Consider the following 25,687-nt stretch of genomic DNA (forward strand, 5'->3'; position numbering starts at 1 on the left):
ACGCCTTTTGTTGAAGTAACCTTGTTGGCAATATCCACACAATGATACACCCTCCTGCGGGTTAGTAAAAAGTATCTGTCGGTCTAAGCAGTGCCCCACCTTTTGGTACTTTTGACTGGTGGGTGTACAAAATATTCATTTTCCCTTTGCAGTCAAGGGTGAGGAGAGGAGGCGTTGGGGGGGGGGGGAGGGTGATTTTACACACTTTTAAGGAAATCACAAACCTATTTCTTTACTTTATTGTACACTGACATACCAAACAAAAGGCGAAAATATTATAATAGACTTTAGTGTGTTTCTACATTTATGCAAACCCTAATATGTACATAGTTTAGACAAGAACTTTTTACAGTCTCTTAACGCTTTTAGCAAACTTCTGGACCCTTGATGTATACTTTTTAAAATTGCTAAATATTGGTCCTCAAATTTGACGGGCAACAATTTATCGCATTACAATTCACTTTGTCTATATATCCATAGATTATGCTTCGTTAATTATAGATGTTTTCATCCTTGCTTGTGTTACCTAGCGAAGAGTATTGTATAATTGAAAAAATAATATATAAGATTATTATGATAAAAAGATTGAGGATCAAATATTATATAATTGTTTCTCCTATATTTGATCTTATTTGATTACATATAGAAATTTATTTTTGTTTGGTTTGTTTTGGATATTGATAATAGATGTAAGTGGACTGTTTTTCATATTCAAAAAAAATTAATTCCATTTCTATACGAATGTCATCGATTACTTTGTCTAAGATACTCAAAGTGACCCGTTTTAAAATTAGGATACCTAACACATCAATCCATATAAAATCCAAAAATTATAAAAAAAATAATTACATATATATTAATTTTGATTTTAATGTTGAAAGTATTCCTGAATATTTGAGCCAGGAACCAGATTTCTGTCTTTGTTCTCAATATCTACGCTTTGCAGAGCAGTACCAGCCTTAAAAATATATTTTTTAGAGTAGATGCGCTTCCTTTATTTCATACTTCATACTAGCAAAAATTCTTTGGATAAATGTGGAAAAAATGGCTGTTATCTGTAATACAAAGTAGCTTGATGTCTGTCTGTCTGTCTGACCGTCCGTCTGTTTGTCCCTTAAGATGTAAGTAACCACTGAACCGATAGAATTCTACTCTTCAGGTAAAATACCTACTGGTCCTGATGTGGTTTTAGGCTATTTTCTTGGGGGGTGGGACATCCCCCCCCCAAAAAAAAATAAAGTAAAAGAATGTTTGTCTGTACCGAAGGATCTAGCTAACCACTAAAGCGATCAGGTTTTCCTTAAAAGGGTAGCTTCTCATAGGTCCCAGGAAGATTCATAACTATTTTGGGGGAGGGTACCACCAGCCTCCCAAGAATATCGCCCTAGAAAAAAAAATACCCCTCCCCCCCAGAACAAAAAAAAACTTTTTAGCTAAAATTAAAAATAGGGGGGACACCCTAGATGCGTAGCTAAGATAAGCTAATCTCACAATCTTTTACCAGGAACATAAAGGATTTAGATAATAATACAAATCTACGCCTTAGAAAAAGTAAAGAATTTTGTCTATCATATTATATTTTTGTTCTCAAATAATCCAATTGTATATTATGTAGATTGATAATGTTTTGTAGATTTTTGAGATAAGCCTTTAATATTGTAATAATTACGATTTATACGTAAAAATTTACAAATAGGAAAATGTTTAATGTCTAAATCCAAAACCTTTATCAAAAAGCAAAACTTTTGTTGGTAAAATATAATTCTTGGGATTCCATATCCCTAAAACATTGTTGCTATGTATGCCTACTGAGCCACAAAGTGACAAGGACAGATATGATTAATGAACTTCTTCGTAATGTATTCTTCAGAAAAGTCAGGAGAATAAAAGAGTGTACCACCACCGAAGGAAAAAAACATGCCCATAAGATTAAAAACCTATTATAACTATAAAAGTTTTTTTTTACCAGCCTAGCTCTTACCACAAGGAACTATAAAATTTGTTACCTGGCCAGCTCTAACCACAAGGAACTATAATAGTTGTTACCTGGCCAGTTCTTACCACAAGGAACTATAATAGTTGTTATCTGGCCAGTTCTTACCACAAGGAACTATAATAGTTGTTACCTGTCCAGCTCTAACCATAAGGAACTATAATAGTTGTTACCTGGCCAGTTCTTACCACAAGGAACTATAATAGTTGTTACCTGGCCAGCTCTTACCACAAGGAACTATAATAGTTGTTATCTGGCCAGCACTTACCATAAGGAACTATAATAGTTGTTACCTGGCCAGTTCTTACCACAAGGAACTATAATAGTTGTTATCTGGCCAGTTCTTACCACAAGGAACTATAATAGTTGTTACCTGGCCAGCACTTACCATAAGGAACTATAATAGTTGTTACCTGGCCAGTTCTTACCACAAGGAACTATAATAGTTGTTATCTGGCCAGTTCTTACCACAAGGAACTATAATAGTTGTTACCTGTCCAGCTCTTACCACAAGGTACTATATTAGTTGTTACCTGGCCAGCTCTGATCACAAGGAACTATAATAGTTGTTACCTGGCCAGCTCTTACCACAAGGAACTATAATAGTTGTTACCTAGCCAGCTCTTATCACAAGGAACTATAATAGTTGTTACCTAGCCAGCTCTTACCACAAGGAACTATAATAGTTGTTACCTGGCCAGCTCTAACCACAAGGAACTATAATAGTTGTTACCTGGCCAGCTCTGATCACAAGGAACTATAATGGTTGTTACCTGGCCAGCTCTGACCACAAGAAATCTTTCTTTATCTTTGTCATCCTTAGCCCCATCTGGATTAAAAAATAATCAAACAGTTTTGGTAGACAACTTTATGAATTATTTTTAAACATTTTCTAACTTTTTATTGTTTTTTTTTTTTGATGATTATATTATATTGCAAATTCTTTTATTCCCTAAAAACAATGTTGGGGAACCCTTCTTGTTTTTTTATACTTAAAATGAAATTTAACTCCAGCTCCACATCGAGATAAAAATGTGGAGTCATTGTTACTTTGGTGCGGATCCGCGGTTCATAATCGTTACTTCAAAGTAGGAAAAGAAAAGTTTTTACCAAAAAAAGAAAATAATAAAAGATAAAATTTGCAAGTAATAATGAATTTTTCTAAATATTTTTATTAGAAATATACGTCTCCAAAAAGATACTGTTTTAATAATGTTGATACAAATAAGCATAAATAAAGTTTATTTTGTCAGGCTCCCGCAAGGTAAGGCTTCGTAGAATGGTATATAACTGTATGAAAAGACAAAATAAACTTGATATGTACCTGACCCTTGTATATAAAAAGACTGACCTTTGTGATTGTGTGTGCTATGATCATTTTTACTGCAGGATCCACAACCATTCTCTCCCTCCAGAGCAAACTTGGGCTCATTTGTCTTGATTGTGCATTCATCTGTTACCTTAAATAGTCAATCTTTTACACATATGTAACATTTAGATGTATTGTAGTATTTTTTTGTGGTCAACTTTTGGTTTCATTTAATGTTTAATTCTAATTTTAATGCTTTAGTATATAACTGTTGTTATTTAAATGGTCAAATCTTCAATTAGTGTAACGAAGTTAGATTCAAAAATTGTTTATCAATATATGTTATGTATATCTATTAGGGCGGGTTCATATCGGAATTAGACAAAGAGGGCACAGTTATGGAATCTCGACGACAAAGATTTTTTTATCCAATGTTGACAAGTGAGGTATTTTTGGAAAGAGGAATATATATAGAAAACGCCTATGAAAATTAGAAAATCCGCAGAAATCATATTTGCAAGTTATTTGCAAAAATCTGCAATATTAATTTGCAAAATTAATTTCATGCCTTAAATGACTTATTCAAAAAGAAATCTTTTTATGAAATGTGTTTATCTATAAGTTTAGAACATACTTAAGGCAAAAAAAAATTCTTTAGTGTTACTTTTTTCACCTTATATATGAAAAAAGCAGTTTCTCACATTTTATAAAAAAAAGGTATAGGAACAAAAAATCTGTTTTTTCTTGTGTAAATGTAAAAAATCATACATAGAATCCTTTTTAGAGCAAAAATAGTGCAAAAAGTAACCAAGACATTTTTGCAAAGTATGAAAATCTGAAGAAAATAGTTCTTTTTGATTTTGATATACATATCAGATAAATGTATATAAAATTAGTGATCAAAAACTATAAAACAAGTTATAACTTTTTCAACCCTATCATTGATTAAAATGCACTTTTAGGTTTACTTATTACCAAAGTAGCACATAAAAACTCTTTTTATTAAGTTATTAAACAAAATAAATTCAAATCAACAATTAGGCGTTTTTTATAATGCAGTAGACCATTTTGTAGTTGGTTTTTTGGCATTTATTTTGTTTAATTACATCATAAAAAGAGTTTTTATGCACTACTTGGGTAATTCTTAAACCTAAAAGTGCAATTTAATCAATGACAGTGTTGAAAAAACTTATAACATGTTTTATAGTTTTTAATCACTAATTTTATATACATTTATCTGATATGTATATCAAAAGCAAAAAGAACTATTTTCTTCAGATTTTCATACTTTGCAAAAATGTCTTGGTTACTTTTTGCACTATATTAGCTCTAAAAAGGATTCTATATCTGATTTTTACATTTAGGATGATAGATTTTATGCCAATTATTGTGTTTACATCAAGAAAAATCATATTTTTTTGTTCCTATACCTTTTTTTATCATAAAATGTGAGAAACTGCTTTTTTCATATATAAGGTGAAAAAAGTAACACTAAAGAAATTTTTTTTGCCCTAAGTATGTTCTAAACTTATAGATAAACACATTTCATAAAAAGATTTTTTCTAAATAAGTCATTTAAGGCATGCAATTAATTTTGCAAATTAACATTGCAGATTTTTGCAAATAACTTGCAAATATGATTTCTGCGGATTTTCTAATTTTCATAGGCGTTTTCTATATATATTCCTCTTTCCAAAAATACCTCACTTGTCAAGATTGGATAAAAAATCTTTGTCGTCAAGATTCCATAACTGTGAGGGGGTATGCAACAGATAAAACTAACTAAAATTTCTAACCGAAAAAGAATTTTAAATAATTGAGTTTTAGGATGCAATCACTTAAAAATGTATTTCATTAATAAAAAATGTGCAGAGACAACATTCAAATCCTCTCCACTTATTATCTCAGTTCCTATTAGTGGTAGAGGGCTAAATACTTTTGTGAATTTCCCCAGTTTGATAATGAATTTTCGACTATAAGTCAGTCAAAGTCATATTTCGCTTCCTTACCCAATATTTACTTACCTTTTACCAACCACCAGAAATTGTATAACTTTTTGTAAATAAGAGTAAAAAATTTATTGAATCAAAACTATGGCTTCATGGTGCTCCTAGGAAAAGCCTTTAGGAGTAGAATCAGAAACTTTTGTCCGTCAAAACGTTCCTAGCCTAAGAAATGACTAAAAAAATTATTTATTAAGTTTTATTGATAATTGTCCAATTTGTAGAGGTTTTTAGGGATTTTCTCAGTCTAGGAAAGAGATTTTTTAAAACGGTCAAAAGTTCCTAATTCTATTTCTCAAAGCCTTTCCTGGGAGCACCATGCAGCCATAGTTCTTATTCAATAACTTTTTGAAACTCATTTACAAATAGCTATACAATTGTCTGGTCGTCAGCGGTTTTAAGACTTAGGAAATCATTCAGAGGTGTATTATACTCATAAAAATCATTTGCAGATCACAGCTTTGGTTTTAGAAAAAAATGTCCAAAATCGACCCACCCTAATATCTATTATATAAAAACTGGGTTTACCTTATGGTAAACATGTACATGTATTCACATGTTTTAAAAATGATCATACCTATATTAAAAAACCTTTTTTTCTTTCCAAATAGACATGTAAAATCTCAATAATTCTCTTGAGAATTGGAGGTTTTAAGGATTTTTGCAATGCTCAAGATAAATAAACATACTAGATGCAAATTTATCCTTAATAGCGGATATACTACAGTTAGGGAGTTGAATCCATTTTTATAAAAGCAGAAACATAATCTATGATTATGGTTTTGACCCTGTAAAACTGTAATCTACCCTTCCACTTTCCCCTCTCTTGGTGAAGATATCTTCAACGCCGATACGATTTTTGAAATGTAAGATTCCACTTTCAATAGAGGCGAAACTGAAATCATACATTCATGTTTACATATCAGCGTATTCATAAACATTGATTTCCTTATTTATATCGACATAATAGTAATGTATCATTCTACTTTCAATAGAGACAAAACTGGAATGATACATTCAAGATAACATATTATATATTTAAATCGACATAGTAGAAATGGTACATATTAAATAGTTTTTTTTTATATTTCTATTAGTTTAAAGTTTTTAAGAAAAAAAGGACCTAAAAATAAAGGTTGCTAACACTTAACAATCAGGCCCATTTCCAGACCTTAATCGTTCAATGCTCCCCCCCTCCACATATCATCTCAGCTCCTATTAGAGTTAGATGGCAAAAAAATTGTGCATGTTCCCTGTTAAATAATAAATTTCCGACTTTAAGTGAGACAAAGTCATTTTTCCTTTACTTCACCCTTTCATTTAACAACTTTATTTTTTAAGGTTAATTAAAATGTTAAATGAATGTAATTTCCTTATTTTTGAAGCTAGAACAATTTTTTTCAGAAAATGTTTATCTTAAAGTAAATTTTGTATTAGAAATCTCAAAACATAAATTTTATTATTCGTTGGCTTAACAACTTTGGGGACTTTTACTGAATTTTGATTCGTTGGTTTAACCACTACTATCTATAATACAAAGTAAAACGATGTCTTTCTGTCTGTCTGTACGACAATTCGTCTGTCCCTTAAGATCTCGGTAACAACTGAACCGATCGGATTCTACTCTTCAGGGTATATACCTATTGGTCCTGTTGTGGTTTTAAGCTATTTTCTTGGGGGGTGGGACAACCCCAACCCCCCTAAAAATGAAAATCCCCCCCAAAAAAAAAAATTATGGTGATGCCCAGAAATTATGGGCGCAGCACCAGAATTTTTATTTTTTTTTTATTTTTTTTAATTTTTTAAAAAAATTTCCACATGGGGCAAAGCTCCTCGAGGCTAGGGGCGAAGCCGCTAGTACTTAATAACATAACCATTCAAAATCCAATAAAAGTCCCCAAAGTTGTTAAGCCAGCCAATAAGAAAACGTTATCGTAAAACTTTGGGGACTAGTGTAATAAACAGTCCTTTGTCCACCTCTCTCTCTGCTAGTTCCCAAAGTTTTACAATAACGTTTTCATTTTTTTTGCTTAACATCTTTCGGGACTTTTACTAAATTTTAATTGGTTAGTTTATTCAGTATAGTGTCAAAACTTTTCAACCACTGATGGCAAATTACAGTAGGGGTATTTTTGGGAATGTACATCCATTTATCGGCTATTGTCTTAAACCCATTAGATCCCTGGTGGCGATAAACTTGAATTAAAGTACCTAGAGGTTTTGAACCAGCTAAGAAGGTAATTTCAGTCCAATGTTCCCTACCTCCCTGGGTACAATAAAAGTTGTCTACAGGGAGGGGAAAATGGACGAAAAATTAAATAAATTCTGTCTATAATAACATGAGAAAACAGAATGAGAAGGACAGTAGCACCCTGTAATCGTTATCAGAAAGTCCTGAATGTTCATTTAAAACATTTGATGAAGCTTTTTATATTAAGAGTTATAACAATATAAATTGATAAGATACATACAAAATGTTATTGCTTTTAAGCGACGTTTTCTACAAAAAGGGTTGGTAGAAGTCTAATGTATGTCTAAAAAATCACTCTTATGGTTTGCAGGTTTCTATAACTATATCTTTTTAATATGTTAACTTCACTCTTAGCAAAATAAGGGAGGGTTCAAATTTCAGTAGTACCCAAAGTTTTATAAACATTTGTTGGATTTATAAATTTGTTTACTTTTATTTAATCTTAATTGGTTGATGAAAACTGGCATTGTCAAAACTAAACAGCCAAGATTAGTTGTTTATTGCATCTGATTTTCCAGTTTTGTTAGACCCGAAGGGGCGAAGGTCCAGTCTAATAAAACTGGTGTTCATATTAAAACTTTTTACTTTACAATTTGTAGAAAAATGTCTATAATACATTACAATACATGGTTTCAAGTATGGATTAGACGGGTCTGATCCAGCGGATATTAATTGGTTTCGTAGCCATACTGTAAAATCAAAAAAAATCATGGACAAAATGACGGACAGGCAGAAAAGTGAATTTTAGAGTACAATCGCATTTTATTCTTTCTTAGTTAGTATATATGTATCCAGAGAGGGAGGAGACAATTGACTGCTTATTACAATAGTATACAAAGTTTTACAATAACGTTTTCTTATTCATTGGCTTTGATTGGTTGATTAAATTGTATTTATAAACGTTGGAACCACTAATTTCAATCTACAGAAGGGGTTATTTAGTGCGTCATCATTATGGATGTGCATTAATCTATCGGCCATTGTCTTATCTCTTTAGAACCCTGATATGTTTCATAATTTTATTTGTTAGCTTTGCTTAAGTGAAAGCTTTTCATTACATTAACCCATAACGGTCGGGGGGGGGGGGGCGTTGAACGCCCCCCCATCTGGTTTTTCCTTTCTCATTTTCTGTGTGTGAAAGATAAAGAGCCCAAACTGCGTGACTTTTTAAGTATGGGTATGACACATAACTGAGAGTTGGAATTTTTTGAATATCTTCATCCTGGCGGGCATAGGATGCCAGCAAACCTGGCAGGGTGATCCAGGTAAAGAGCAAAAATATTTTTTTGACTTAACCCTTTACAGTCGGGCCCCTTGCCGCACCTTAATCGGTCGGGGGGGGGGGGGGGGCGTTCAACGCCCCCCCTAATTATCTCAGTTCCCATTAGAGCTAGAGGGCTAAATTTTTTTGTGCAAGTCCCCAGTTTGATAATGAATTTCCGACCTTTTATAAGTCTAAGTCAATTTTCACTTCCTTCACCCTTTTATTTAACAACCTTTGTTTTTAGGTCTTTTTTTATTTAAAAATTTCAAACGGCTGTAATTTTCTTATTTTTGAAGCTAGAAGAAAAATTTTTTCCCAGAAAATGTTTATTTTTATGTAAATTTTACATTAGAAATATCAAAATATAAATTTCAGCGGCCGCAGCTGTACTTGGCAGCTGCCAGCCGCCGCAGTCGGCGGTCGGCGGGAAAACGGCGGCGGATCTTCATGAAATTTTAATACGTTATGTAGACATGTAAGAAAAGCTTAAGTTTAAAATTTGAAGTCTCCAAGTCAAAAATTGCGGCCACAGGAGCCTTTTAAGATTTCTGGAGACCTGGAGGATCAGGACCTGCAGGATCATACCTGGAACCTGAAAGTGGCTTGAACACCTGTATTTCATATAAGGATGTACTACTAGAGGATTTTTTAGTATTTTGGTATGATAAAATGCTTTGTTTTAGTCAAATATTTTTGCTCTTTACCTGGATGACCCTGCCAGGTTTGCTGGCATCCTGTGCCCGCCAGGATGGAGATATTCAAAAAATTCCAACTCTCAGTTATGTGTCATACCTATACTTAAAAAGTCAAGCAGTTTGGGCTCTTTATCTTTCACACACAGAAAATGAGATAGAAAAAACCGGATGGGGGGGCGTTCAACGCCCCCCCCCCCCCCGACCGTTAAGGGTTAAACAAAGCATTTTATCTTATTAAAATACTAAAATATCCTCTAGTAGTACATTCTCATATGAAATACAGGTGTTAAAGTCAATTTCAGGTTCCAGGTATGATCCTGCAGGTCCTGATCCTCCAGGTCTCCAGAAATCTTTAAAAGGCTCCTGTGACCGCAATTTTTGACTTAGAGACTTCAATTTTTAAACTTAAGCTTTCCTTACATGTCTACATAACCTATTAAAATTTCATAAAGATCCGCCGCCGTTTTCCCGCCGTCGCCGACTGCGGCGGCTGGCAGCTGCCAAGTACAGCTGCGGCCGCTGAAATTTATGTTTTGATATTTCTAATATAAAATTTACATAAAGATAAACATTTTCTGTAAAAACATTGTTCTTCTAACTTCACAAATAAGAAAATTACAGCCGTTTGAAATTTTTCAGTAAAAAAGGACCTAAAAACAAAGGTTGTTAAATAAAGGGGTGAAGGAAGCGAAAATTGACTTTGAATCACTTAAGGTCGGAAATTCATTATCAAACAGGGGACTTGCACAAATTTATTTAGCCCTCTAGCTCTAATAGGAACTGAGATAAAAAGGGGGGGCGTTGAACGCCCCCCCCCCCTCCGACTGATTAAGGTGCGGCAAGGGGCCCGACTGTAAGAGGTTAAGATTAAAGTCTTAAGTATGTGTTATAACATATATAACATAGGCCGAAGTTAAACTTTAGCTGAGAGTGATAGGACAATGGCAGATTGGTTATCATACCTTTTTACATAAAAATGAAATGGTTTGGCAAGGATAATTAATATTCCATCGTCCTTTACCATTATCCCAAAGTTAATTAAATCTATGAGGCCTTTGAATCTAATTTATTAAGTTATTTGAAATATATTTAAATCTATTTTTACAGTTTTAAAGAATCCTCAGATAAGAATTACCTTTACATAAATTCAATCCACCTACAATGAAAGCCAAAATAGACAGGCAAAATTTCTGCATTCTATTTTGTATTTCAGTTTGAATTTTCATTGGTTTGAAATAAATGCACATTTAAAATAATCTTTGTCTAAGAAAAGATAAATATACCATACGTGATTTTATTTTACTTTTCGGGCTAATTGTTATTGCTGAGAGAAAAGAAAAATAAGTATTAATTTTAAAAGCTATTGATCCATCTCAACCCAAGAATGCTTTATCAAACTAACATCTTTGTACAGGCCATATATATATTTCAATAACTAAGGTTATCATTCTCAATCGTCCTGTAAAGGAAAAAAACACAAATCAGTAAATAATACATACAAAAAGTCTATTTTTGACAAATTTGAATAAGATATATAACATTTCTTTTTTTCTTTTGATTTAATGAATTGTAGAGATGCATCGCATTTTTTAAAAAGGTTATGTAATTAAAAATGCTGTTAAAATTAAATTTTCATAATTTATATTAATAAAAACACATACCTATAAACTTTTTTGACATTTTAAACATATTTACACTCCCGCTACATATCAATTTATGGTCTAACAGCAGACCACAGTGAAAACAAATTTTCAAATTTAAACAAACAAATAAGTATTTTTTCTGTTGATTTTTTGGTATCTGTGCATATAAAAGGAAACGGCATTATCCTCTTAGGAATTGTTTATCAATTTTGAAAATTTGGGTACCCTCCCCCTAGATATACCACACTTTTCTAGGATCTTGCTGTGTCAAGTATCAACTGTGAGGAATACCAAAGGATGACTCAATGCAAATTTTGAGCCGGATCCGGCCTAAACTGGCCGGGATTTTTATAAAAAAACATTTTTTTCCCGGTTTTTATGGGGTATCTGTAAATCAAGCCCCCTCCTGGGTACGCCCAAATATTGATTTTTGCTTGAAGGTCTGATCTGAATTCCTCAACGCTGGATATGACCCCTAGAGTTGAGAAAATGGTTAAAATCCGGTCTTTTGACCGGTTTCCGGTCATTTCCGGCCCAAAAAAGAATTAAAAAATAAAAATTTCATCTAAAATTAAAGATAATATGCTTTTAATTCCATTTTTCATTAATATTTTTTCAAAAATCAAAAAGCTTAGGTAATGAAGATAGTCTTAACAACTTAAAATGTGAAAAAAGGTTGAAAATTGACAAACTTATGTTAATTTGAAAAATGTTGGTAAATCCTAAAAATTTGACGGATTTATATATACATTTCAGAATATAGGTTGACTATGGTCTTTAAGACATGCCATATCCAACAAAATTACAATGAGAGGGTCTAAATGTTTTTCTTAACCAAAATTCTACATACCCTGGCGGTTCCAGGGATATGTCAGTAAGGCTTGTCGGCTGGCCAGAAAGCTTTTAACAGGCGGCTGACTAAAGGCCGGATTTGATGGTTATCAACAGTTAAACGTAGCGATTTTCGGTTTTTCTGATTAAATTGTGTTTGAAAGCGTAAAATCCTAAAGGCTGGTATTCTCACACTACATTACTCTCAATACAATACAAATTAAACTGAATGTTTTTTAAACTGTTTTTAACCTATTTTTGAATGGGGGGTCAAAAATATACTAGGACACCTATAGAATCAGACTGCAGAGCCCAAATTTGAATTAAGTCCCCAATAAACTTTTCTTGAGGGATTTAAAAACAAATTTTTGTGTTGCTGTAGTCATTTTGACCGGAGCAAAAGCTCTTTCTTTTACTTCGGGTAATATTGTGGCTTACAGAACATTTTTATATAATTCACTTTATATTGATACAATAAAAAAAAACATTACTCTGTTCATTGGAAATAATTTTTTTTTCAAAACAATTAATTTCACTGAAAAATCTAACATTTACAATAAAACAAATAAGTCTGAAGTCTAACCAATAAAATTTTTTAAAAATAAGTTTGAATAATCTTATTTTATATCACTTTTGTATATGTGACAAAAATAAATTTGTTGTCATTTAACCCTTTACAGCCATTTTTTATGTTTTTAAAATAAGTGATAGAACACAAACATGTTAATGTTAATTCATTGATATATTATAAAGAATAAATTTTTTAATTAATTAATTTAGATGAAATCAAATGGCCTAATTTTATTCTATACCAGAATACAAGATTTATGAAGCAAAACACTCTAAAAGCTATGAATTTTACCCCAATAAAAAACGTCCTTTTGCTCTGGTCAAAAATGATCAGAGCATCAGTAAAAATTAATTTTTAAATCCCCCAAAAAAGTTTATTGGGGACTTAATTCAAATTTAGGCTCTGCAGTCCGATTCTACTGTTGTCATAGTATATTTTTTATATATGTTTTAAAAATAGGTTAAAAACAGTTTAATGATTTTGACTATAAAAAAGGTGTTTTTATTGTAAAAATGTTATCAGATACTGGCATCCTAAGTTTCTGCCAAAAATAAGCTTATAATTTTCTAGGCGACATATTCTAATAATGAAAATTTTATTATTAGCAATGAAAAACTTTCAAAATTTTCATTGTACTTAAAATATGATTTTGAAATGTCTATAACTTTTTGTTTTTGAAGCTGGAGGCTTCAAATTTTTTGTATTGGGTCTACTTGTGGCAGTCTTTCAGCAGTTAAAGCGTGGTATTTCTTGCTGGCTTCCTTTAAAATTAAACTCACAAAATTTTCATTAATTTAATAACAAACAAATTTGCTCCTATGTTTTTTTCTGTTATTCAAAAGGAGCCCCCCCCCCCCTCCCCCTGACAGAGTCCGAATTCAATCTAAGGCAAAGTCTTGGTGAACTAGACTTTCCTTTAACCTATCCTCCCTAGCCCTATCCAGATATACAGTGGCAAGGGTAATAGTAGGGGGGGAATGAGTGTAAAGGGGGAGGCAGAAAAGATAATAAAAAAAAATCTCCATGTTCCTTTCGAATGACATTAAAAAACATAGAAGCAAATTTGTTTGTTATTAAATTAATGAAAATTTTGTGAGTTTAATTTTGAAGGAAGCCTGCAAGACTGTCACAAGTAGACCCAGTACAAAAAATTTGAAGCCTCCAGCTTCAAAAAGAAAAAAGTTATAGACATTTCAAAATATTATTTTAAGTACAATGAAAATTTTGAAAGTTTTTTATTGCTAATAATAAAATTTTCATTATTAAAATACGTCACCTAGAAAATTATAAGCTTATTTTTGGCAGAAACTTAGGATGCCAGTAACTGATAACATTTTTACAATAAAAACACCTTTTTTTATAGTCAAAATCATTAAAAAACATTCAGTTTAATTTGCATTGTATTGAGAGTAATGTAGTGTGAGAATGCCAGCCTTTAGGATTTCTAGCCAATCAGAAGTCTGAGTCCATGCTAAGTCCGCTGAACAACCAATCACAGCTGAGTATCTGTATTACTTACATTAGTTTCATTTTTTCCCGCTATGATTTTATGCTTTCAAACGCAATTTAAACAGAATTTTTTAAAAGACATTTTGACTATAAAAAAGGGTGTTTTTATTGTAAAATATTATCAGTTATTGGCAGTCTAAGTTTTTTGACAAAGATAAGCTAATAATTTTGCTTCCAGATGACGTATTCTAATAATTAAAATTTTATAATTAGCAATGAAAAACTTTCAAAATTTTCATTGTATTAAAATAATCATTTTGAAATTTCTTTAACTTTTTTGTTTTTGAAGCTGGAGGCTTTAAATTTTTTGTATTGGGTCTACTTATGGCAGGCTTTCAGCAGTTAAAGAGAGGTATTTCTTGCAGGGTTCCTTTAATAGTTGGTCTTCCATTAATTAATGAATTTAATTCAAAAATTCTAATAGAAATAGATTATATATAGAAAATTATAGAAATATTTATCCTACAGTCAAGAATCAGATAACCTGTAGAGTCATATATTAGCACAATTGAAAAAGGATATCGATTTGGTCAAACTGGTCCTATAATCCATCAACTGAAAAGAGAAATTCTAGCAGATAAACACCTTTGTTTATTTTTTGTTATTTATGAATCATTCCAGTAATACAGCAAAGGAATTTTTCAACCATATGATTTTTAAAAGCTACCTTTGTCTTAAGAAATGCAAATTTTATCTTTTTCCTGTCAAAATTTTTTTACCAATAACTTAGCCTTATTATACTTCTGCAGTTATTCTATTTGCTGATATAGAGATGGTGTCTCTAAATTTTCTCAATTCTTAATAAGTAAAGAATTCTATACCTTAAAGGGCAAATATAGGTTGAATAAGATATGGGCTTACAATTTAGGTGCAATTCTATACTTTTAGAATATCTATGCCAAATTTTAATAATAAAAAAAAAATTAAGTAGATATTGCAATTTTTGTGTTCACTTCAACATATAAAAATGAACAACAAAATTGTTTTTTTTATCTTTTATAAGACTTTTTTTGACTATTTTGCTTAGGTTTGATGGACTATTACATTGGCACACATCTTAAATGACAATTTAAATGTTTATTTTTTAGATTACATATTATTTTATTCAATTTTTAAAAAGCGTAAAAATATTTTGCGTATTTGTGCGTCAGGAGTATTGACTAGGGTAAATAATATGTTTTAAAGTTTATTTTCTGTACAAAGATCATTGATTAATTCTGGATGATATAAATACCCTAAAGTACGCATTTTTCAACACACACACAAACGAAGACACACGAATCGGTTGCACAATTTCTCAAGAAAAAAATATAAGAAAAAAGAATCAATGTTCACCTATCATTTTTGTCCCCTTTAAATTAATTATAACAATTACAATATAATTTTCATACTGACATTTTTTCTGTTAAAGGTTTTTTTTATAAAAAAATCATATACTTTATACTTTGGTGGGGAATATTGTTAAGGAAGTAAAATCCAAGTTACAAAAAAATACATTGATAACTCGTTTCCACATTTCATTTAACGAAAGCTTTTTAATTCAACCTTCCTAAGAATCCTTTTGTGATGCTAGGGTGTTAGGAGTTCTTAGGGAACCATACTAATTAGATAAAATTACATGTCCAGGTTTTAAGCTATAACAGACTTATACAATTAAATATGTAAATATCTTTAAGTTATTTATAATCTATGGAATGGCACGGTTTTTTTGAGCCCATATCATATTCAACCTATATTTGCCCTTTAAACTGTTTTTAACCTATTTTTAAAACATATATAAAAGTATACTATGACAACAGTAGAATCGGACTGCAGAGCCTTAATTTGAATTAAGTCCCCAATAAACTTTTTTTGGGGGATTTAAAAATTAATTTTTACTGAAGCTCTGGTCATTTTTGACCAGAGCAAAAGGTCTTTTTTTTATTGGGGTAAAATTCGTAGCTTTTAGAGTGTTTTGCTTCATAAATCTTGTATTCTGGTATAGAGTAAAATAAGGCCTTTTGATTTCATCTAAATTAATTAATTAAAAAAATAATTCTTTATAATATATCAATGAATTAACATTAACATGTTTGTGTTCTATCACTTATATTAAAAACATAAAAAATGGCTGTAAAGGGTTAAATGACAACAAATGTTTATGCAATACAACAAATTTATTTTTGTCACATATACAAATGTGATATAAAATAAGATTATTCAAACTTATTTTTTAAAATAATTTTAAAAAGTATGTAACTTTTATGTGTATGGTTTTCATTCTTTTCATTTTAATTAAAAAAAAATATTTGAATACATTAGAAATGAGTCCCTTTGTGAAAACACTCTTTTTTTGAATTGTAAAGAATTGAAATAAAACAAGACTTCTTATTGGTTAGACTTCAGAATTATTTGTTTTATTGTAAAAGTAAGATTTTTCAGTGAAATTAATTGTTTTGGAAAAAAAATTATTTCCAATGAACAGAGTAATGTTTTTTTATTGTATTAACATAAAGTGAATTATATAAAAATGTTCTGTAAGCCACAATATTACCCGAAGTAAAAATGACTACAGCAACACTAAAAATTAATTTTTAAATCCCCCCCAAAAAGTTTATTGGGGACTTAATTCAAATTTGGGCTCTGCAGTCTGATTCTATAGGTGTCCTAGTATATTTTTGACCTCCCATTCAAAACTAGGTTAAAAACAGTTTAATTTTTAAGATCAAAAGGAAAACAATTAAAACACAAAGACAAGTTAACCAAATTCAATTCAAATCACAACTGCTGCATTGATTTCACATTAATAAGATTTTATTTTTGTTACAAAAGTATCTAAAACTATACTGAGCACAATTTACAGAAACACATCTTATCTTCCTGTATTCAAAATAGAATTGCCTTGTAATTACGTTGAATTTGGTGTTTTCACCTCAAATCTTAAAAATGAAAGAAGTGCCAAGGAACTGCTATTATTTCGAACTCAATGGATTCTAAATGTCTCTTGGTCCTATTTGAACGCTGCATTGTCTGTTTTGATAGAAATTTTTTTTTTACTTCAAATGAGTAAGGCAGGATATGAACGATCCTCCCCCTCTCTCTTATTCAATATCTACATTTGATCCATTTCAAGGTTTTTGATTTACAGTGAATTGTTGTAGAACAGAGCAATATTTATAACTTTTCTTAACCCCCTTCCCTCCCCCAATTAGAACAGAGAAACCAGTACAGTACAAACTATCCAAAAATAATCCATTTGCATTAAGTAGGGTGAGGGGGGCATAGACCAGTAAGGGGTTAATCCAGTAATTATCGACCTACCTTCATAAAATGACCTTTATCTCCATGTTCCTTTCGTAGAAGCTAATTTGTTTGTTTTTAAATTAATGAAAATTTTGTGAGTTTAATTTTATAGGAAGCCTGCAAGAAATACCACGCTTTAACTGCTGAAAGACTGCCACAAGTACACCCAATACCCCAAATTTTAAGCCTTCAGCTTCTATAACAAAAAAGTTCTAGGCATTTTAAAATGACATTTTATGTACTATGAAAATTTTGAAAGAATTTCAGTGCTAATGTAGATATTTTGAAATTGAACTATGTGGCCTAGAAACAAAATTATAAGCTTATTTTTGTCATAAATTTAGATTGCCAGTAACTAATTATATTTTTACAATAAAATACCCATTTTTATAGTCAAAATCATTAAAAAAAATAAGTTTAACTTGGGTTGTACCAAGTGTACTGTAGCCAATCAGAAGGCTGAATCAGCTAAGCAACCAATCACAGCTGAGCTTGTAGTAGTTTACCCCTTAGTTTCCGCTATGATTTTTGTTTACAAATGCAATTTAAATCGAATTTTTTTCATAGATTTTGACTATGAAATTTGGTGTTTTTATTTTAAAAATGTAATCAGTTACCGGCAATCTAAGTTTCTGACAAAGATAAAGTTATAATTTTATGTCTAGGCGACATAATTTAATATTGTTTATTTCTTTTATGAGCATTGGAAATCTTTCAAAATTTTCATTGTACATAATATGCTATTTTGAAATGCCTAGAACTTTTTTGTTATTGAAGCTGAAGACTTTAAATTTGGGGTATTGGGTCTACTTAATTGTGGCAGTCTTTTAGCAAATAAAGCGTGGTATTTCTTGCAGGCCTCCTTTAAGGGTAGTTTTAGGGTCTCAACGTTTGACAAAAAATTTTTTTTTAATCCATAAAAATCTTTTTAACTAAGAATTCTCTGTACTTTTCAAATCGGTTGAGAGCTTTAAAAAAGAGTTAATATTTTTTTCAAAAATAACCAGAGTTTGTGGCGGGGCATTTTCATTTTTGAAAAAAAAATTTGAATTTGATTTTTAAGGTTAATTTTTAGGTTTTCCAAAATTCAATATGGGCTTTTTAAGAATCAGGCCTAAAAGTGGGTAGGACAGTGTTTTTTTATGAAAAAATTAAAATTTTATTTTTAAATAAAATGTATTTAAAAAAATGTTTTTTGTCATAGAAGGAATAGTCTAATCCTTATGAAAATTTTTGTGGATAATCCCTCTAACCAAACCTAAATACATTTGATTGGCCATTTGGCCGTTTTTCATTGATTTCATTTAGGTTGAAAAAAACGTTATTGGTTTAGCCCCCCTGTGGGGTATTAATCCGTCGACTTTGAGTCCAATTATATCAAACTTCTAAAAGTCCTAGGATAACCTGATAGTCTTTTCCATAAGCTTTCTAATGATCTTGGTTTTATTAGAAAATATTAATATTTTCCCTATTTATTTTCTTCAAAAAACTGAAAATTTACTGGTTTGGTTAGAGGGATTATCCCAGATTTAAGATTTTTTGGATAGGCCTCCAGGTTCTGGAGCTCCAGGCCTCCAGGTGGTCTCTCTACAAGTAAAAATGAAAAAAAAAATTTTTTTTAAGAGTTAGATGTCAGCTTATGAGACAAAATATGTGAATAACAATCAAAAAGAAGCATATTTTGTTTTATAAGTTAACCTCTAACTCTTCAAAAGAAATCTTATTTTTAATCTTTACCTGTACAGAGACCACCTGGAGGCCTGGAGCTCCGGAACCTGGAGGCCTATCCAAAAAATTTTAAATCTGGGGGAAATTCATCATATAAAAATGATTTTATCCCTAATAACCTATCCTCTCAGTCCAAAGATAAAGCCTATACACCAGGTTTATGCAAATGTGTCAGAACTTCCCCCCCCCCCCCATAATCCCTTCTTTCCTGTAAGCAGTTTATGACGAAAGTTGAAGATTTGGCCGATATAATCCAAATAAGCAAAAATTTTCATCAATTGCTTATAAGAAATTTAACATAAAATCTAATAACCTATTCTCTCAGTCCAAAGATAAAGCCTATACACCAGGATTACGCAAATGTGTCAGAACTTCCCCCCCCCCCCTCCCTTATTACTCCTCCTTCTTTTTCTTCAATTCAACTGATACAAGCAACTTTTACTATAAATGTCTAAGGATTTATTTACTCCATCCACTTTTAACTCACAAATCAGACCAAATTGTTCAGTAATTGATCAGTAATTTACCACAAAAATGCACAATTAGATAAGCAAATAACCTCTTAGTGCTTACTTACACGGTGAGAGATTACTAGGGAAATATTAAGATTAAAAAAATGAACAAAAAAATTACAAATATATACAATTGAATTAATTAATAAACAACTTTCTTAAAATAATTTTGAATACTCATTTGATATGATTTTTAAAGTACTTTTTTAAAATAAGCAAAATATCTTTTATATACGCTCTTTGTATGTTTCATTTATTTAATTAAGAATATACAACATTGTTTAAATTATATATAAAATCTATGCTTTTTTCACAATTGACATAATTTTAAAATAGTATAGTACATTTCTATTATGTCGATGTTAAAAAAGTAATTGAAGATTACAGAAACATAGATATTAAAAATGTAAACCATGATTCCAGTTTCGCCCCTATTGAAAGTGGAATCTTACATTTCAAATATCGTATCGGCGTTGAAGATATCTTCACCAAGAGAGGCAAAATTGGAATCTTACATTTCAAAAATCGTATAGGCGTTGAAGATATCTTCACCAAGAGAGGGGAAAGTGGAAGGGTAGATTACAGTTTTACAGGGTCAAAACCATAATCATAGATTATGTTTCTACTTTTATAAAAATGGATTCAACTCCCTAACTGTACTACAGCCACATAAGTATCATAGCCCATACCCATGACGTTTAGATTTCAAACTTTCCACAAATCCAGCAAAAATTTAAAAGAAAATTCTTTCTTATTGTATACAATATTTAAACTTTATCGTATTCTTGTAAAGCTTCTAGATAAAATAGAAAAAGAAACAGATTTATTAGTAGCGAAGTAACTCTATAATTCACTTTGTCAGTCCGTAACGCTACGGGGGAAACGCGGTTTCTCAGCTCCTATTCAAGATAGACAGATACATTTTTTAGTAAAGATTCCTAGATTTTAAAGTATTCGTGATTTTCTCAACTCCTTTACAATATAGAGGGCTGATAACTTCAGGGATTAATCAACTTTACATTCTTCATATTTTCACTCACCAATTTTTATTAAGATTTGACTATTAATAAGGGTGCTAGATCGATTCCTAGATTTTTAGGCTTTCGTGATTTCTTGATTTCTATTCAGGATTGACCGCTGAAAATTATCAGATATTTCCATCTATTTTGATTAAGAGTTGTCTATTAATTGTTGTGCTACATCGATTCCAAGATTTTTAAGTTTTCATTATTTTTAAGGTTTCGTGATTTCACCATTTCATAAAGTTTAATGTTTATTGTATGACACTGCTCTTAGTATTTTTTTCCCATATTCTTTGAGCTTCGCTACTTATGGATGTTGTCATCCTTGTTTTATTACATTTTGCTATAATTCATTTTCTACTTGAACGATGAAACATAACCCATATTTAACCCACTCTACATTTCTGAAGTTGGTTGTATAAATTTGAATCACATAAGATAAACTCAGGCAGAAATGTTTTTTATTCCTCCCATTATACGCTGAGTGTATGTGGTAGAAGCTTCCTCTATTTAGCTAAAATTAGAACTCTAAGAGTCATTACAAGTTTAAACGACAAGTCTAATGGCTGGGCAAATAAGAATCTTTCTCAATATTAAATAAACTCTTTCATATTATGAAATATATTTTTTTATTCTTGGAAAATAAAGGCTAAAATCTAAAAAACATAATGTAAATTATAAAATAACGAGAAAATCAATCTAGAAGACTTTTCCCTAAATATCTATATGTAGATATTTCGGCTTTCAATAGAAATTAAAAACAAAGAAAATATTTTGAGAGTTAAGATGAATTAATACTTCTTGAAGAAAAGATTATTTTCACATTTTCCTAACTGATTGGAGATTTGATTTTCTACTTTATGTAAAATAAGAAAATCTCATATGGGAATAAAAATAAAAACTATTTTTACTTTTTCCAAATTTAAACTTATCTAGGAGGTTAGAAATAAAAAAGATCATAAATGTTTAAAAATAACAATTTTTTTACTTTTAGATTAGGAATCAGCCGAAACTTTCACACTTATTTTCTATTATATAGGTATGATGATGCATCAGAGATATAAGATTCATGGCGATTTTTTTCTCTAAGAAGCATACAAATTTTCAAGGCATCCAAATGGGTTTTAATTTAAGATATAGTGGGTATGGAGGAATGTGATTTCTTGCTCAGTTTATTATTACGTATTTGAAATAAATAATTATTATGGTATCTTATTAAAGTGTTTACTAAAATGTTACCTCTCTTTTCTTGAGTTGAGCAGCTTCTTCCGCCTCTCTTTGCTTCTCCTAAAAAATAAAATTATCTGAAGTAGATAGTCTCGAAAGGCTTTATAACTTTTGCCTATTTTCACGAATTTTGATCTAAAAAATTTTATTATTGAAAAGATTCCACCCATTTGATATACTATAACATCCAATTATATGATAAACCAACTTTAATGTGATTGTTTAGTGAAGTTATACATCAGTCGTCATAGTGTAGTTTAGAAAAATCTTTTTTTTAAATGTTTTAAAAATGTATTTGTAAAAATTAAAAAAGATGTTACATGTGATATAAGTAACATGTATGCAATGTATATTCCAAAAGTTTAAATAATGAAGCAAGAAATTTTGCCCAAGTAAAGAGAATCAATTTTGTCAAGTATACTTGTTCTTCACTACAAATTTTAAGACATCGACACATTTTCTAAGAAACAGTAGGGCAGAAAAAAATAACTTTAAATTAGTTTTGAGGAAGATGTGCAATTTAATTGTTAGTGCAACTTTATAGGATTCGTTTAAAGTTATCTAATCTTTACTTAAATAAAGATTTGTCGGCGATTGGTTGAAGAAATTTGAATATATCAAGTAGACATGATAGATCAGCATAAGTTTAAAATTCAAGTATCTAAATAAAAAATTGATGTCACATGATCGACATTCAAAGATTGATGTAGCTGGAGCATTATACCTTGAACCAAAAATTAAATTGAATACCTATATTTAAAATCAAGATCACTACTATAGGGTAAAAAACGATGATAATTATAATTTTACTTGAACAAAAAATGCCTTAGATTTGAAAAAGATTAAAATTTGTATTCTTTGGCAAGTATTAAAACAGTCATTTTTTATTACATGTCTATAAAACTTAGAAATAATTACTTTCTGTGTTTTCAGAAATTGTGAAAAAAATGTTTGGGTTGCTCCTATGTTAAACTTGAATTATTTATTTGAAAAAAAATATTGCACTTTGCTGCAGTAAACCTATATTTAGAATTCAACATCTAAACTTATGCAAAACTTGAAAAATTAGCAGTGTATTTAATATTTATATTTGTTCTATTATTTAAAAAAGTTTTATTAACAAATTCTCTAGGTCAAAATTTTCTATAAAGCAAATATTAATATTTAATTTAATGAATGTAATTAAAATCTAAACAAATAATGAAAGTTGTTTATTTTAAATGATTTCATGTTTGCAGCAAAATATTTGCAAATTATGATTCTTAGGTACAAAATTCTAAGTAATTCTACACTTTGGATTAAAGATTGGATTAGATAATGGGATAGTAGTTGGGATTTCGAAGTCTTTTCGATGGAAGGCTATCATTGAAATTTGTTTAGGATTCGGCTAAATATGAAGCTCATATTATGAACATTACACTTTCGTTATAATTTCAATCTTACACTATAGATTTGACCAATATCGTCAAATTATTCTATACCTATATGAGCGACTACTTTTTCTGTTTTTTACATTATAAATTATTTTCGACAGATTTTTTTTGTAAAATGGCTTGCTTTATTGCATCAAGATAGATGACAGATCTATATAGGAAATTAACGTCTATAAAATGAGCTCGAGTCTTCCAATAGTAGAGTGTTTAATATTCAGAGTGCGCCAATAATCTATAATAAAATCTCATTGACCAGAACGATAAGGCCAATTATTTTACTCTATGGAGAATAAATTCATTTTTTTTATTTCATGTTGCTATTTGAATTATATTAAAGTATTAAATTTCTATTCATAAAATAGAAAATTTAAATTTATAAAATAGTAAAGCAAAGAAATCTTTCTTTTTAAAATAATTTAAATGTAATGTGTTCAGATATTAAACTAAAACTTAACATTTAATTAAACATTTTAATCCTTTCAGGACGATAATTTGAAACAAAAAAATACTAGGATCCTAAAATATTTTAAGGAAAGAGAGACAAAATTATGAATATGGTTTTAAATAAAGAAAAGGAAGGAAAGGGAAGTGAGAGAGAGTGACATTAAGTCTTTAAAAAATGATAAATAAAGTCGTAGTAATCTTTATGTGTAGTAACTTTTTTTTGCAATTGGCTTGATACTCAGTGATTTGACAATGGTAGAAAAAGATTAATATTCAGGGATAGGAAAAGATTAATATTTAATCTAGCCAATAGCGGGATAACTTTAGAACGTTGCCTCTAGTACATAATATAACCAATTCTTTAAAAAGATTGCTTTTACCAGGGACAAGGGAAGGCTATTCTGGCAAACAATGCTTTAGAGCTGATTTCATAGATTTCCAGTTTAAACTAGATGATGAGATAAAGCAACTTTTGGCAGAATTTGACAAGAATCTAAAACATTATTTTGTCAGTTTTTGCTTAATTTACTATAAGCCATTCAAAAATGATTTTCAGAGATTAGTACTATGTTTATTTTTGAGATAAATGAACATAGAGTAAGCTTTTTACATTATTTAGATATTTTATCTAAATCATAGACTACTCGTAAATTATAGGTTAAATAGTGAATAAAATTTATTGAAAATCCAAACAGTGGATAGCTGTGATACTTTGAAACATATTTCAGATTGTTTAAACATTTATCCCATCTAAAAATTTAAAAGAAAAAAAGTTTTTGCGACACCTAGCAATAAAGTTTTAAACTATATAACTATGCTTTTCCAAATCAAACATTTTATAATTTTTGTTGTGGTTTAATTTTGTATTTCTCGACAACATCTTGCCCCTAATTGCGAAACAAGTTGGAAGGAAGTTTACAGAATTTAAAATATGGGTAGTTTCTCCCAAAGTGCCTAGTGGAGCACAGAATCCTCCTTTCCCTACCATTAATTTTAAAACAAACTGTAAACGATCAAAGGGGCGGGAGTGCTTTAGGTATAGCATTTAAGAAACCAGCAGATATAATTTAAATATGGGGGGGGGGGGAATCAGTGCTTCATAGGCAACTTTGTTGTAAGGCACCAATATATGTTTTTTTATGTTTATTTTAAATTAAGTTGATCGTCAAATAGATTTAGTATTGTATGATTTATGGTTATTATTTTTTAAAAGCAAAGCTTTTCCATGATTAGGGTCGGTCCGTGCGTCCATCTGTACGTCCATCCGTTACAGTTAGCTTTGTTTGATAATTTAAAAAGGTTAGCATTGTCCTATCGATTTCAAGTTTTACATGCTAATTCCCATAGCAGTTAGGTACGATTTAGAAAGAGCAGCAACTCTATAATCGTTACTAGAAAGTCCGTATCTTCATTTAAAACAAGCTGATTTTTTACTTTTTTTACAACAAATTTTTGTATGTTAAAATTATCCTAGTCATCTAATTTTTTGAATTCTGATTCATATTACAACAAAATACATAAGCAAAGCATCTCTAAAATCAAGTCCTAAAAATGTCAGTATGTTCTAAAACCGTAACATGTAACAAATTTACTTACAATTTTGTAAAGACATATGCATTAATATTCAGTTTATTCAGTTCTGACACTGTTAATGTCCATTTGTCTTTCTATTTCAGAGCTTCGCTTTTATGAATGTTGTCATCCTTGTTTTAATAAGAAATGAACGATGAATTTTTTTTTTAACTTTAAAGTAAGATGTTTTTTAGTTATTGAATCAATTTGAAACTTATGCCTAAACTTGCTCTAAGGGGTTAATTGTGGTGTTTAAAAATGAGTCGAAGTAAAAATTTGTCAAAATATTTTGTTTTTTGTCTTTAAACAGTTACAAATTTTATGGATAAGAAAAAAATTTAAAGATTTTAATTTTAGGAAATATTTAAAAATATTTTTTTAATCTCCCTACATCTGAC

At 30.2% G+C, this 25,687-nt stretch overlaps 1 protein-coding gene across 8 annotated transcripts in view; it reads right to left on the reverse strand.

Annotated features, from left to right (window-relative positions):
- LOC145311659 (sodium channel protein 1 brain-like) overlaps window positions 1–25,687 on the reverse strand; it is a 209,137-nt gene that overhangs the window by 102,742 nt on the left and 80,708 nt on the right. For all 8 annotated transcript variants that reach the window (XM_080150617.1, XM_080150614.1, XM_080150616.1 and 5 more), the window contains 4 exons: window positions 21,853–21,900; window positions 3,345–3,453; window positions 2,767–2,822; window positions 886–958 (listed from right to left, as the gene is read on the reverse strand). In XM_080150617.1, coding sequence (XP_080006743.1) covers window positions 886–958; window positions 2,767–2,822; window positions 3,345–3,453; window positions 21,853–21,900 — 286 coding nt within the window. The remainder of the gene's footprint in view (window positions 1–885; window positions 959–2,766; window positions 2,823–3,344; window positions 3,454–21,852; window positions 21,901–25,687) is intronic.

Source organism: Acartia tonsa, chromosome 2 (genome assembly GCF_053477335.1).
Source record: "Acartia tonsa isolate MP-2025a chromosome 2, ASM5347733v1, whole genome shotgun sequence".
Lineage (NCBI taxonomy): Eukaryota > Metazoa > Arthropoda > Copepoda > Calanoida > Acartiidae > Acartia > Acartia tonsa.